Here is a 14,903-nt window from a genome sequence, read left to right on the forward strand (position 1 = left end):
AAATAATGGTAAGATTGTGCCAACCAATTGGATAACAGGTTCCAAATCGCTGTAAGTCGGTCCTAACGATTTCATTGGATGAACAACGACAAATTTTCTTTCATGAAATAAAAAAATTCCATTTTCTCGATCGGAATTGAACCTGCAGCGTAGGGCTGTAGCGTAGACTTTAAGCTGTCGAGCTGCAGCCGTAAATCTGCAGTGCAGCCACAGTCACCTGTGGTCTACTCCGCTCTGCGTCGACGTGCCCCTCAGACGTGTGTACATATGCCTGAGAAGATGTACACAGTAAACGTCTACGGGGCACGTAGGCGCAGAGCGGAATAGACCACAGGTGACTATGGTGCAGCGCTGTTGATGTATTATCGAAAGTTGACTCTGACAACAGAATAGAGTTTCAAGTAACAAAATTTGGAGTTGTACTACTGCGAGATAGGTTTGTCACTGCTAGCCGTGCGTATACTACTGGCGAGATAGGTGTGTCACTGCTAGCCGTGCGTACAAGTATGTGTGTTCTCGGCGTTATACGGCCTCCACCACTGTCACATCACCACAAGCGATGATGAGGTGGAGGCCGTATAACGCCGGGAACACACAGACCTGCACGCAGGGCTATGTCACTGCAAACGTGAAAGTCCGTATACATTGACGATCGAGATCGGGATTAACGAGTTGACATCGACACTCTGCGTCATCGAACGGAATCTTTCGGGCTCGCCAAGGTTATAAACTTTTGATATTTTTAACTTTAAGAGCCACGACCGTATCACATTCACACACACTCAACACGTTCACCCCCCCCCCCCCTCCAAAAAAAACCCAGCATTTTTAATACAGAAAACTCCTGCTCAGGCACATTGCATCTTTTTATGCCTATGGCCCTAAACATCCACCTGTGGCAGTGCAAACCTTTTGTCATTGTAAAGAGTCCAGACCATGCTTCGGGAAAACTCCCAGGCCGACTGGGCCTTCTTCTTGACTGTGGCAGCACACCTTACCCTCGTTCGCTAGTAATTTTAATATGGTTTTATATAATGATGCTGGGAAAAGGCCCTTTCATTATAGAAATACTGTGCACGTGAAAGCATCTCAAAGAAATACAATTTATTGTGCTATAATAGTGCAGAGAAGTGTTCAAGGGCACGAAAAACAACGATAACCGTTTAAAAGAGTATGAATTGCAGATAGAGGGTAAGAGTCCCCTGACCTTTGACCTCATTTCAAACATGGCAGCGCACAGTGGTCAATTGCTCGACAACTCCGAATCACAGGTCGCAGGGGACGAACGAGTCGAGAGGGTCACCTGTAAACTGTAAGTACGGTTTGTATCTCCAGCTGTGTCTTCATCACACAAATATACCCTTTGGACGCAGTGACAAATGAAGCTCGTCGTCTCGTTTCTACCTCGCTGATGGCGATGTAGTACTGCACAGCCAACAAACCTATAGCTGTGTTGACAAAAAGAAGACTCGAAATTTCAGCATGAGAAACGGATTAGCGTCACACACGGTAGTTGATATACAGAAGCAGAATATACCGAAAAAACAGCTTATGTCCCTTTAACAAATGGTCTCTGTCTGCAATCTGATTAAAAATCAGATCGGTATTTATGGAACAATGGATGCAGGTCTGTTTGTTGCAATGACTGATTGCCGCTCTCTGTATATTGGGTTTCACACATGCAATGATGCATCGCATCTTAGTGGAAATATCAATTGGGTTCAGAGGAGCAGATTCTTCTCATACTTCGTGGTTGTGTATGTAACTTGTCTCAAAATGGTGTCCTTAACAAATGGTCTCTGCCTGCAATCAGATTAAAAATCAGATTGGCTTTTATGGAAAAATGGATGCAGGTCTTTGGTTGCAATGACCAATGAGCCAGAGAATGTATGCGACGAGAGCCCAAAAGCCCTCTACACAATAATCTTGGACTCATTGGGTTATAAAAATTACCAAGTGGCCAATTGCTTGAATTATTATCCAACTGAAACGATCTCAGGTGAATTGAAAGGCCTCATTAAAATATATGTGGTTTTCTTGTGTAACATGCCTGAACGAAAAGTAGGTTAGGTAGGTCTCAGGAGAATTTGCTAACCTTTTTTTTATATTTGGGCTGAGACCCATAAAATACAGTTAACTTTAGAGAATTTACTTGAAATTTTAAATACGCTAAAACAAGTATGGTTGGATGGTTTTCCTAGGGTCATGCAGGTCAGTGAAAGTACAAAAATATTTTTGATTTGGCTAAATTCGCTACTTGTTTTCTTTTGCTATTTAGATGCGTAAAACAGTTTTCCAAATACACATGCCCTAGATGCAATGTCCAGTACTGTTCCATTGAGTGCTACAGATGTGAGGTAAGCCAGAACTGTGTATCCATGAAGTTGATCATCTACCTTGAGAAGAGTATGATTGTTTGCACACTCAGCTCACATTGTGCATTATTTTGGCTGTGTAATGGTTTGTAGATAATGGTTTGTATGTTTGTTCCTAATTGATGAGAAAAAATGGCCTTAATGTTGCTTAATGATATAAAAAGTTTGTTCCTAATTGATGAGAAAAAATGACCTTAATGTTGCTTAATGATATAAAAATTGTGTCATTAGGCCAACAAAAAAAAAAGAAATGTTTCTGGTCAGGTCTTTCTTTAAAAAATGGTGCGGTGACGCGCATTTTATTTTTTTATTTTTATTTTTTTTTGCCTCAAGGGAGGGAGTAGGGTCAGTTTTATAGTTTTATCAATATACCGGGTAGTCACATATATACTGTTCATGCAGTCACTGATCATTTCCCCCAAAGAATTTTGTCTTTCTCTTCAGCCATTTTGGTTTAGTGTCAGCCACGGCCGCCGGCCACAAACAGAAAAAAAGGGTGACGCGCTGTTGTTCAAGTGACGCGCGCGCTGACCAGAAACATTTCTTTTTTGTGTCATTACTTTAGTCCAGACAGGTTCATAAGGCTGGTATGTAGTTTATAAGTTGTGATAATTAATCAATTAATTAATGTAATTAATTCATTAGAATGTAAATTTCTTACATGTATTTTTACTGTGTTACTAGCTAGCATGTCCTTTTAGCTAATTTATCTCGAGTGAAGGTTCACAAATTAACCCTATGCAGCTAAATTAAGAAGCGCTGATTGCAAATGACGTCATTTTTCATTTGTCAATATGCAAAAATAAATGTTTGTCAGCATTTTCCACAAGAAAAACGAAAATAAAACCTGCTAGTGTTACAATGGCTACTAAAAGTCACACTAATTCGTATGAATTTATGGCTCAGACTACAAGCTGCAATGACAGCAGCGCATGCAACAACAAAATTTGTCCAAATTTTAGGCAGCGTTGTCTGATATCGCGTGTGTGCAGCTATATTCAGTAACAATCCTGATATTGCGATCAGCGCTACTCAAATTCCAATTTTGTGAAAAGTGCTTGTAGCTAATTCAATGGCCCCTGAAAACATACATACAGTACTGTAGACATTATTTTTACAGACTTACGCTGTGATAACATATCAAGCCAAGTGGAAAATACATTCTGTAAAACAAGTCTTGTTACATGCGTTTTTCGCTAATTGAAGATGCTGCTTATTTAAGCTTTTTCCCCATATTTACTACGGCCTAGATGTCTTTCCAGCTAAATTAAAAACCCGCTGATTGCAATCAAAGTCCCAAATCGCTAAAAAAGCATGCAGCTAATTCAAAGTGTTTTACAGTATGGTTTTGGCTCAATAGTGCTTTTTACTGACTTGGCAGATGGGGAAATGATAGTATCTGGCAGGTACAGGATTAAAGTGTGGTCAAATTTAAATGCATGCCATCTAGTAGGACTTGTAAACTTGTCATTAACCCTTTACCTGCCAGTACTAGTTTCCCATCCGCCAAGTCAGTAAAAAATGGTATTGAGCCAAAACCATATGTATTTTTACCCACCTGGCTTGGTATGTTATTAGTCTATTAAAATCATGTGTACAGTATCTCTGTCTTCAGGGACCTTCAAATCTTCAAGTCTTTGTTAAAATGCACCATATGAGACATGTTTTGCTTCACAAGTTTTAACCAACTTGACATGATGGTGAAATATGAACTTGGCAGGAAAAGGATTTACAATGCAATAAATCCACTTCAGAATTATCCGGCAGGGTCTGTAAGCAGGGTCTGTATGCTCCTTGAAAGTCCTTGAATTTTAAAGCTTCCTGAAGGTCCTGGAGGGTCCTCCTTGTTAATTAAACTGAGTCCTGAAAAGTCGTGGGAAGTTGATAATTCACCAACAATTTTCAAAAAATGACATTAGTTCACCAACAATTTTCAAAAAATGACATTAGAGTTGTGATATCATAAAAATGATATGTAAAAACGACATATAAAATGATGTCTTGAAAATATGTCAGATTACTAGACCTTCAACTGCTATCCATAATAGAATGTGCCTCAAGACAGATTTTCATATTTTTCCAATGCTTTTCAGGTCCTCTGCTTGTAGGGGTTCATTTTAACCCTTTGAGTGCTAGAATTTTTCCCACCAAAATTTTAGTGCAACATTTTGCCAATTTTTATGAATTAACTATATTTGTTTTGATCATTTTGGAGCAAACGTATATCACATTTAATTATCTACAGTTTTTCATCAAAATTTCAGCAAAAATCTGAAAAAATTTGACTGGGGAATATTTTGTAAAGGTGACAAAAATTGAATTTTGCGCTCAAAGGGTTAAAGCTCATAGTAAAGTAGAGTTTTATTCAGGTCATTGACCCTACTTGTGATACGACAGTGAAATTACTATCTGCGCCATGTGAAACACAAATGTGCCAACTGCAAATCTTGAAAAGCAAAATTCAAAATCCATAACAGTGTAGAAAATAACTTTCAACGCACTCTGTATGTAACTCTTTCAGCAACATGCATCTTGCTCGGAACAATTTTACAAGGAATGTTTCATAGACGCCCTCAAAGATCAAAGGGGAAGGTGGGTATTTTCGTCAATTGAAAAGCTTGGTCTATGGTAAGGCACTTAGAAGTTCATCAGAAAAAGATCAGAAATCAAACTATTGCTTGCCTATGCCTAGTCAGGACAAGTCATTCAAAATCAGAATAAGAAAGTCAGTATACACAGAAAATCACTGACGCTATCTTGTCATTCGCTATCTCTATACGGTCAAGTCAGTAAAAAAAAATTACCACGCATGTGCACTGATATTATCTCTTAGCAGCAAAGGCCAGTAGAAACCACAGTCTGTTGCAGAAGTCTTCATATTGTCAAGTCTGTGTGAATATATTGCACTCGGGTAATAAGTCATGCTTTACTGGTTACCATTTTAATGAACTTTGGCAGGAAAGGGAAATGAGTTATGCTCTCCCCCATTCCCCACTTCCTAGTGTAGAAGCCCAACTCTACCACAGAAATTTATAGAGTTGGGTCAAACCATAGTTGCAAAAAGGTTACATTCTTCAAAGTGTCGTGGGCAAACTCCATCATTCAGAGGCTGGAGGTCACAACAAGTGTAAAATTTGGCCGCAGCTGAACACAATCCTTTCTGCATTTCTCTGCTGAATTTAGTAATGAAGAAAAAAGACAAATGTTGGAGATTTTGAAGAGAGTGGAAGAGGAACATGGTGACATTGACATTGACAGTGACGATGATGTTGGAGAGTCCATAGAGGAAAGATTAGCAGGATTGGATCTAGGTAATCCATTGTCAAAGTCACTATGAATTCATTTGTGTACCTGAAGAAGAGGTTTAGGTAAAAGTTAAGAACCCTCTGTCTCAAGGCACAAAACGTTCATGTACAACCGTACAATGTAAATTAACATTGAAAACATTTGGAATAAACTTGCATGAGCTGTCCTTTATAGTATTGTATGTGGCAAAGTCTAGAATATTCTTTTTCTTTCTTTCTTTCCTTCTTTCTTCTCCAGATAAGGACACAGATGCATTGTGGGAAAGACTGACAACCGATGAGAGGAATGAGTTCAAGCAGTTGATGAAAGAGGGCAAGCTAGGGGGTCTGGTCACAGTGTGGAGGCCATGGTGGAAAGCCCAGGTAGAGTTACCCATGTGGAGATAATAGCTGTGACCATTTTCTGTACTTTCATTATGTTTGATCTGGAAAACACATTTATTTTCTTCTTTTCACAGTAGACCTAGAAAAAAAGGGTCGGGCAACTGCTGTCTTTTTTGAAGCATTGTGGACACACTTTGCCGCCAACAGTGACAAAAGTTTTCGCTTAGTGTCTTTGTTTGTCGGTGCATCTTGTGGTCAGATCCCTCTACACAACGTTTTTAAGAGTGTTTATCAAGGCACTGGTTGTAAAGATCTTTCTAACGTGAGGTTTTTCCCCTCAATCACTGATCTGTTAGTGACGGCAAAGTAACATTAATAGCATTTCTATATAGGTAGTTTTTGAAAAGTCTTGTCAGGTATGCAAGTCAGGCATGAGATTTGAGGCGAGCGATCGCTCCGCTCGCCTAGCGCTCGCGCAAATCAAAATCCACGCGAACGATTTTCCGCTCGCGTGGCAACTTGGACAGGGTTGCGACATGTTCACAGAATGAATGCACTGCAAAAAAAACTGGCGTCTGAGCACGTGTTCATCATCGGAATGACAGGCTACAGCCTGCAGTCTTTCAGCTTCTTTTTTGTAAACATAATTAAATTGTAGCGAACATATGAACAAGAGAAACAAAGGCCATGCGTACGTGTGCCAATACCGTGTCTTCTATTTCTAAGCTTTGCTATACACGGTCCCTACAGGGGATTAGCCGTGGCCGTGGCTAGTAAAACTCATCAAATTGTGTTGCTTTATATGCGATATCTGTACAGAGTACGCAACCAGGACTATATTGAACGTAAGCCTGGCATCTGTCCGGAGCGGGCGCTCCCATAGATCATTACAGGCAATTCATTCAACACGAATTTTGCGATCCTCCCTAATTTGTTCGTACTTATTTTCTTGAAAAGCGTTTAGCTGACTTCATAATTAGGAAGAACCGTATTCTCGATGAATTAGGAGCACAGAGATTTCGACAAGAATTGAATATGCAGTTTGGAGAAATATTTGAAGACGTTGATGATGCACGATCGCTGCTCTCATATTATGCGTACAATGAAAACCTCCTCGGAAATACGTCGCGCAGTTTCTCCGCCGAAAACAGCCGATTTTGAATCCAAAACTTGCACTGATCTTCGTTTTCGAGCACACCCACCTCGCCTAGGTACACGATGTGCTCAGCCGTGCTTATAAACTTAGCCAAAGCGTAGTTTTCTCTCTCTATGCGAGGGAAGCGTTCGTATCCGCGCGGCCATCTCATTCAACCCATGAGCACCAGCCTTGCAAACAAAAGAGCATCGCGATATCGAACTTCAAAAGTAGACGTTCTGAGAGGAGTGCAACAAGAGAAAATTGTGAAGTATGTAAAACTTCTGAAGCGATGAAAAGAAAAAATTATTTTGTCATCATCGTAGATTGTAATTAGCTAAGAGGTGGTTATAAATAATGTTAATTACAGAGTGCTATATCGATAGTGTTACCGGTATATCATAGCACAGCAAGTTGTCTGTATTTTGTGACTTGTCCAGTGATCAGGACTGTATTGCCGATACTGGTTCTTACTATAATAATACTTACATAAGTTCCTATAACAAACAAATATAACAAAAACAAAAAATAAGAAAAAAAGTAAAAATAGATATTTTCAAGTAGAATGCACAAGACACAATTAACGATTTCATAATTCTTTTTATTTGCTTCACTCTCCCTATGCATTTCAGGGGAGTAGTTTTATCACTCTCGTAACACTCCCGCAGATAATTTTAGGAGAGTGATTTTCAGCTCACCAGCACTTTTTAAATCTCATGCCCTGGCAAGTGTGTATTTTTGAATGCTAATTACGGAACTCTGACCTCATAAGTAATCGACTGTATTTTAGGGAGAGTCAGAAAAATTTGAAAAGACATACAATAATTGACATTGAAACGAATTCTTACTGCAATCCTATCCGTTTCAACATATTTTGTTTACTTCTTGCACAGGATAAGAAGCTCATCAAGGAATTCAATTTGGAAAATGAAAGTAGAGAAGACAATCCTGAAGAATCAGGAGATGTTGTCTGTCAGTGTCCAAAAGTACTTGAAAAGATTCCCAAGCTGACAGAACTACTCAGGAGTTGTAAACCAGCGGACTGCGTACAGTTCAACCTGATTGAAGTTCTGTATCCTCTTTGCAGCCATTCAGTCGGTCACACTGAATGTCAATGCCTTCTTTGCATAATTTATGCATAATTGATTTGTGTAATTGTATATGTTTTTGATTTGTGTAGTTGTTTTAGTGTGTGCATGCACTTTGATATTTTTCTTTGAGTATTCTAAGATTGATGGATTGCATCTGTCGTAGACACTATTGACTGTTCATTTGACACGAAAAAATATTTCTTACAGTAGTTTGCACCGTTAAATTCAAAAGTCTTTAAATTTCACTAAAACTTTCAGGAAAGAAATATATAACCATTCCCTTTTGAAATCAAGAGTAAAAATTTGGAGTCCACCTTGCAAAATTTGGTACTATGACAGAATAATAGAGAGAAAAAAATACCCAATATTTACCAACACTTGAAATTTAAAATGACCCCAGTCCCTGTGTAACTCTATGGGACAACTATTGAATTTCAGTCCCTGTGTAACTCTATGGGACAACTATTGAATTTCAGTCCCTGTGTAACTCTATGGGACAACTATTGAATTTCAGTCCCTGTGTAACTCTATGGGACAACTATTGAATTTCAGTCCCTGTGTAACTCTATGGGGCAACTATTGAATTTCACAAAATTAACCCAGTGAAAATTTCATTCACTCTGGAAGCTTCAAAGTGAGCTCCCACAATGGAATATCCCCGAGGCGCATTCTTCCTTAAAATTATTACTTGTAATCATGTACATCACATGTATATGCACACTGTGGTTTACCTGTGGGAGAATGGTATGAGCTACTTCCTCAGGCCCAGAGAAATCATTGCTGTGTGTTAATGAAGGATAACAACACTTACTAATTGTGTGCAGAACGGAAATGTTTTTTTCTGCAACACTTCCTATAATTCATCATGTCCTGTTGTCACATAAAAGTTTTGTCGCCAGACCTTCACTGCTACCTTTTGAAGAGACTGTTGTTTAAACTCTACCTTTTGCCTTAACATGAAGGTGTTCAGATTCACGTATGTGTACATTGCACATGTCTATAATGGATCTCACTTTGATTTAGCAGTGCAGTCAGCTCAGGTAAGGATTCTAGGAGAGTCACCCCCTGGATATTTACCCACCAGACACAAACTGTAGCCCTATCCCAGACCAGACCCCAAAGGCTTAACTCATGGGTGGCTGGTGCCTGACTGGTCAATATCAAGGGGGTGCCTGTTCTGATACCTGGGTATTTTGTAAGTGTGAGCCACATTGAGGTCGTAGTAGTCAGTCCTTATGGAACAGTTTCTGCTGAAATTAATAACTCTGAAAAATATCTGTCCATCATCCCTGCTGTTATTTTTATTTCTACCATTGCAATTAATGACATACATGTAGTTTGTTGTGCATTTTCAGTCATGCAGTCAAGGTGTTGTAATAAACGACCTGCGAGGGCAGTAGTCTGATATGATTTGCAGAAGTCACAAACACTAGAATTAGCAGCATAAATTTATGACAGTCTTGACCTAGGACTGTATGCATGAACATATGCACACCTATTCACAAATGGAACACATCACACAGAGACCCCTCATGTGATACCGGTTCTATCGCTGTTTCAGTCTGGCAGCTTTTCAAATGTTTTACATGAGGTGCACTCTCATCATGAATATTCATGACATATCGACTGACATTTGCCTGAAAAGTGCAGTAGCATGTGCCAAATAGGCCAATCTTGCTCTTACCTCAATGCATAGCCTGGCCCAGAAAGCTTCTGTAATACTGGACACAGTAGCTGTGCTGGCAGAGTCAAGACCAGGAGATAGTCATGTTGTGGGCAGTCCAGCTGAAATGTTACTTAGCTCATCAGTAAATGGACTATTTATATAAAAAACAATGTAATGGCTCATTTTTCACATAAAATATTCCATGAGTGGCATGTGCCAGTATCTTTATATACACAGAACCATTTTCTTTTTTATTAGGGGGTGAGCAAAAAATATTTATGGGGGCTGCAGCTGGGCAAAAGCCCATTGCTCCTGCTACGAATAGCATAAAATAAAAATAGATAAAGTACAATTAACCCTTTGAGTGCCAAAGTCAATTTTTGTCACCTTTATAAAATATACCCCAGTCAATTTTTTTTATATTTTTGACATAATTTTGATTAAAAATGTTAGCCAATGAAATGTGATATCCCTTTGGTCCAAAATTATCAGAAGAATTACAGAAAATTTTTTAAAAATTGGTAAAATGTTGCACTAAAATTTTGGCGGGAAAAACTTACAGCACTCAGAGGGTTAAATACCAGTAGAGACTTGAGAGTACCAACTGTAGTTCAGTTAGTGTTATTGCAAAATTTTTTGTGAGTGGGTACTTCTTTAGAATACAAACCACAAAGGTTTGTGTGAATTAGCTTTCGCAAAACAACGCCTGTCAATAACACCTTATTCCTCATTCACACAGGATGTTTTACGCATATCCAATGTGTTGTCAGAAAACCACAGGTACAGCAGCACAGAGGAGGCATTACACAGTGTGATACAGAAACTTATTCAAGTGAGTATTTGTTTTGAAAAGTTAAAATCTATTCATGGAATCAAACCCTGTTGGCCCACAAGCCAACCATTAGCTTTAAAAAAGTCATTCAAATATAACTGTAACAATTTGTAACTGTTGATAACTTGCAGTAAAGTGATTCAAAATAGCCTTTGTGACTGAAATATCTCCTCAAAGAAAAATAAAATGTTATTATCATGAGCTTCACAATTAATTAATATTATTTATGCCCACTGGTGATATTTTCCTGGTATTTTCTTTCACAGGAGAAATCAGCCAATCACAGCATTTCATTTACAAGTTCCTTACTGTCAGATGTAATCAGAGTACTGATTGGTCCAAGTAGAGACCAGCCGCTGCTTTACACAATGGCTGCTCTCTCTGATCTACACCGACTGCTGACCAAAGCAAAGAAGTTGCTCAGCAAAGGTGAGAGTCGTTTTGTTAGAGTTTGTAGAAAACACTGACCTCTCTGAGAATAGCTATTTCCTACATGTAATACTTGTACAGTCGTACAGTGAGTAAGGTGGTGTGCACCTTGAAAGTGAAATACATAACTTTTCGTTGAGAGGTTTCTCAAGAAATCTTTCAACCATTCTCTTTCAAAATCAAGGATAAAATCGGGGGTGTCCTTGCAAATTTTGGAACTGTAGAAACAAATTACCCAATATTTACCAATTATGTTTGAAATTCAAAATTGCCACCATCCTTGTGTTATCTCTATGGGAATAATATTATTCCTGATTTTCACAAAACTATGCCAGTGAAATCTTTATTTACGCCATAAGCTTAGCCGCCATGATTGGCAGACCAAGAGAATATTGAAAAAGTTTGAGAGAATATCTGACCCCGTGCATTCTACCTTAACCCTTTCAGCACCATGGTTTGGCCTGAACACATTATTATCAATGGTTATTTTGGAACTGTTTACTGCAGAGTGGGGTGAACAGATTAATACATTTACTTTTGCTGTGCGATACAGTAGTATACACTTTTACCAGGTTGCCACTGCTCACATAGGGAGCACAAAGAGACTAAATATATGCATATTGGTATGTCATACTATATGCTCCCCTCATATGTCCAATAAAGGTGTCACTTTGTGGTCAAGGCAACTGGGTGGCCCGGTTTTCAGTATATGTCTAGCAAAGGGCTGAATTTCTGTGGTATAGGCAACACATCCTCAGCAATATTATTTGTTCAGGGAGATACTCTGGAGAATATTAAAGTTCCATTAGCTGTATCTTCTTGCGATTTTTCCTTTAGTTTTGATTGAAATGATCACTGGCTGAGTTGAATAGCCTGTCAAATAACAGAGAATCGCATATTATAATGAAACATTACGTGCCCTACAACTAAATAACATGTGATTTTACAACGAAAATTTCAATTTTTGTCCGGACAGAAATACAAACTCTGTTGACACGCGGATTGCAACGTAGGCATTCTTCTGCACCTGCGCGAACAGCAATTTCAAAATAAATATTCATTACTTATGCCCGGCACTTACGTCGTAGTCCATTGTCCGAGCACGTTGCGTAGCCAGATGTCTGGCAATCCACGACGCAATGTTGTTTTGATCCCGCAATAAACGTGAACTTGTACATCTGGCGTGATCGCGGCGTCACCATATCTGCGTTCTCCCCAGCACGCTGAGCATGCCAGACGTCAACAAACGAGCTCGGAAGGGCAACACGTTTGAACAAAAATTAGCAGTTTTATGTGGCTATAACATCACTAATCATGTTTGTTTCTTCGTAAAACAACATTTTGCAACAAATATGAGCCTCAAACATGGAATTTTCCGAGGTAAAAAATGGTCAAAAGTTACAAATAATGGCCCTTTAAGCAGGGTTACTTTCAGTGTCCGTGATAGGGTTTTCCCTGGGTGTCCTCAGCTAATGGTAAGCATTTTACCCATGTTCCAGGAGTTTGACCCAAAATCTTAAATCTACAAATGCCTCCATCTCTCTGGTCTTGAGAATCTATCCCAACAGGTTGATCTTGAGAATCTATCCCAACAGGTTGCATATGCCGGTGAAAAAAAGATATTAATGTTAAAATATGCAGTAATGCAACCTTTTACTTGCAGACACAAAAACTAAACACTCTGATGAAGATGACAGGGCCAGTGTGACAGACACAGCAAAGATGAACACACAGCTGTTTCATTCCAGGAAGAAATTGATGTTTCTACTTGCATGGTGCGGCGACTACAGCGACATCCTGAAACCATTAGCAATGGAAGTACATGCAGAATACGGTAAGAAATCATCAAATTAATCCGTTGCCAAGTTTTAGGTGTGTGATTGCAGCAGCACACAAGGGAAAGTGAATAATATGAGAGTAAACATCATAGATGGGAATTTAATCGAGCTGTATCATTATCAATAAGAAAAAGTAAATTTGTTAATACTAGAATCAACAAATCTGAATTCAAAACATGTTCTAATAAATATTGAATGATGGTTCTACACAAAGATTTCACTTTGTTTGAATTTAAGCCAACGTAACAAGTCATTTCAGATCATTTTCTGATGAAGAGTGATTTTTGCCAAAAGTCGGTTACGACCTTGCACCGACACGACGAACTGTGCTGTTACTATACCATCAAGTACTCCTTGTGAAGTCTAATCTATGGCGCTGTTTGAAGATGATGCAATGGTCTTCATGTTCCCTTCACTGTCTATTGCAGTTTCCATGACAACTGAGGAACAGCAGCATCTGCAAGTGAAGAACAAACTAGAAGAATCTTGGGGAGGCTCAAAACCACCCAGGCCAGGGAAGAAACTGATCGAAGAACTTACTTGAAAACTGGGGTGCATTTGCTTAACGCATATTGCCCTCGCTCGAAGCAGTGATAGCGCTGAAGTCTTACTAGGAGAGGCCAATGCACTCCCAAGACTTGCCATCTGTGCACTTCTCCAGGTGCATAATGGATTGGAAGAATCTTAGGGAGGCTCAAAACCACCTAGGCTAAGGAAGAAACTAATTGACAGCAGACCTTCAAACCTGAAACTGCTTGCTTCATGCATTCCACAAACTTGTCATCATATAGTACGTGCATTAGAAGCTACTTTGCTTTTATCGTGAAATATTTGTCTTGTACAAACATAGAACTTAGAAAATATTAACTGTAATGAAAAAAATGTTCTGCAAACTCAATCCTGTATGTCATTTAATCTTTGTGGTTGAAAATTTCTGATTGAGAGTTGGCTAAATGCTTTGTGTGTTTGTGTATGTGTGATGAAGGTTGGGTGACTGTGGTGAAGCTACAGGAATCTCTTTTGTTCCAAAATTATAAAATATGCCGGTGGGAATCAAAGCAGTTCTGCACAGCAATTTCTGAAGGAGTGGGAATGGTGTTGCAAAGAAATACGCCTGCTTCAATATTTTATGGCAGGACTGAAATGGTTCCAAACGATTTTTTCTCCCAGTACATTTCCCTGAATGTTTAGCAAGGTCACTTATAGAGAACACCACATTAACCCGTCAAGCCATTTAGCAAAATGCCCAGTGAGACAGGAGTCATTTGGCCAGATAACAAATAAATTGGGGATCAACTTCACTGGTTGGGTACAGCTATTACACACACTAAAATCAGCGGGTAATCTCAATGGGTGTCAATTGTGAATTATTCTTCAGTCGATTCAGTGATTTTCTAAGATACACCATGAGAGGAATGGTTTGTACCACTGTGCGATGTTTACGGAGCCTGTAGTATCAGTATCAATTTTATGGCAAGAGTTGTGCTTCCTGCTGACTTTTGTATTACAATCTCTGTACCAGACCACTGAAGTTGACCGCCAATTTACTTGTTATCTGGCCAAATGACTCTCTGTTTTACAAGGCATTTTGCTAAATGGCTTGACGGGTTAATGTGGTGTTCTCTGTAATACATTCTTACGCTCAAAATCAGAGCTTGTATTCCAACAAATGTACTTGCAGTGTTGTAATCAAACGATGTCTCAGATGAAGGCAGGAGAACGAGTAAAGTGGAAGTATTTGTGGTTGATATTGTGGTCATTTGTAAATATATTTCAGAATCGGCAAAGGTAGAAACTTCCTAAATCATCAGAACAACCTGTACAGACCCAGCAGGCAAATGTTTTGAAGTGGCAACTCCCAAGAAAGAAAATAGCGTCAATGACACTGTAGCTCCCATCCTGGACTAT

General features: G+C 39.1%; 1 protein-coding gene across 3 annotated transcripts; it reads left to right on the forward strand.

The window, feature by feature from the left end:
- The first annotated feature begins 1,153 nt into the window (after positions 1–1,153).
- On the forward strand, positions 1,154–13,893 carry LOC139129713 (zinc finger HIT domain-containing protein 2-like). Of its 3 annotated transcripts, XM_070695388.1 has the most exons (11): positions 1,154–1,312; positions 2,279–2,357; positions 4,897–4,967; positions 5,559–5,686; positions 5,919–6,043; positions 8,033–8,211; positions 9,201–9,270; positions 10,636–10,728; positions 10,995–11,157; positions 12,821–12,991; positions 13,424–13,893. In XM_070695388.1, the coding sequence occupies exons 1-11, from the start codon at positions 1,227–1,229 to the stop codon at positions 13,537–13,539; spliced, it is 1,281 nt and encodes a 426-aa protein (XP_070551489.1). In that variant the 5' UTR covers positions 1,154–1,226; the 3' UTR covers positions 13,540–13,893. The 3 variants fall into 3 exon arrangements, with proteins under 3 accessions (XP_070551489.1, XP_070551491.1, XP_070551490.1); XM_070695390.1 differs by lacking the exon at positions 4,897–4,967 and having other exon boundaries at positions 1,172–1,312; XM_070695389.1 differs by lacking the exons at positions 1,154–1,312; positions 2,279–2,357 and adding an exon at positions 2,399–2,460.
- The last annotated feature ends 1,010 nt before the right edge of the window (positions 13,894–14,903 follow it).

This window comes from Ptychodera flava, chromosome 3, assembly GCF_041260155.1.
Source record: "Ptychodera flava strain L36383 chromosome 3, AS_Pfla_20210202, whole genome shotgun sequence".
Classification (NCBI taxonomy): domain Eukaryota; kingdom Metazoa; phylum Hemichordata; class Enteropneusta; family Ptychoderidae; genus Ptychodera; species Ptychodera flava.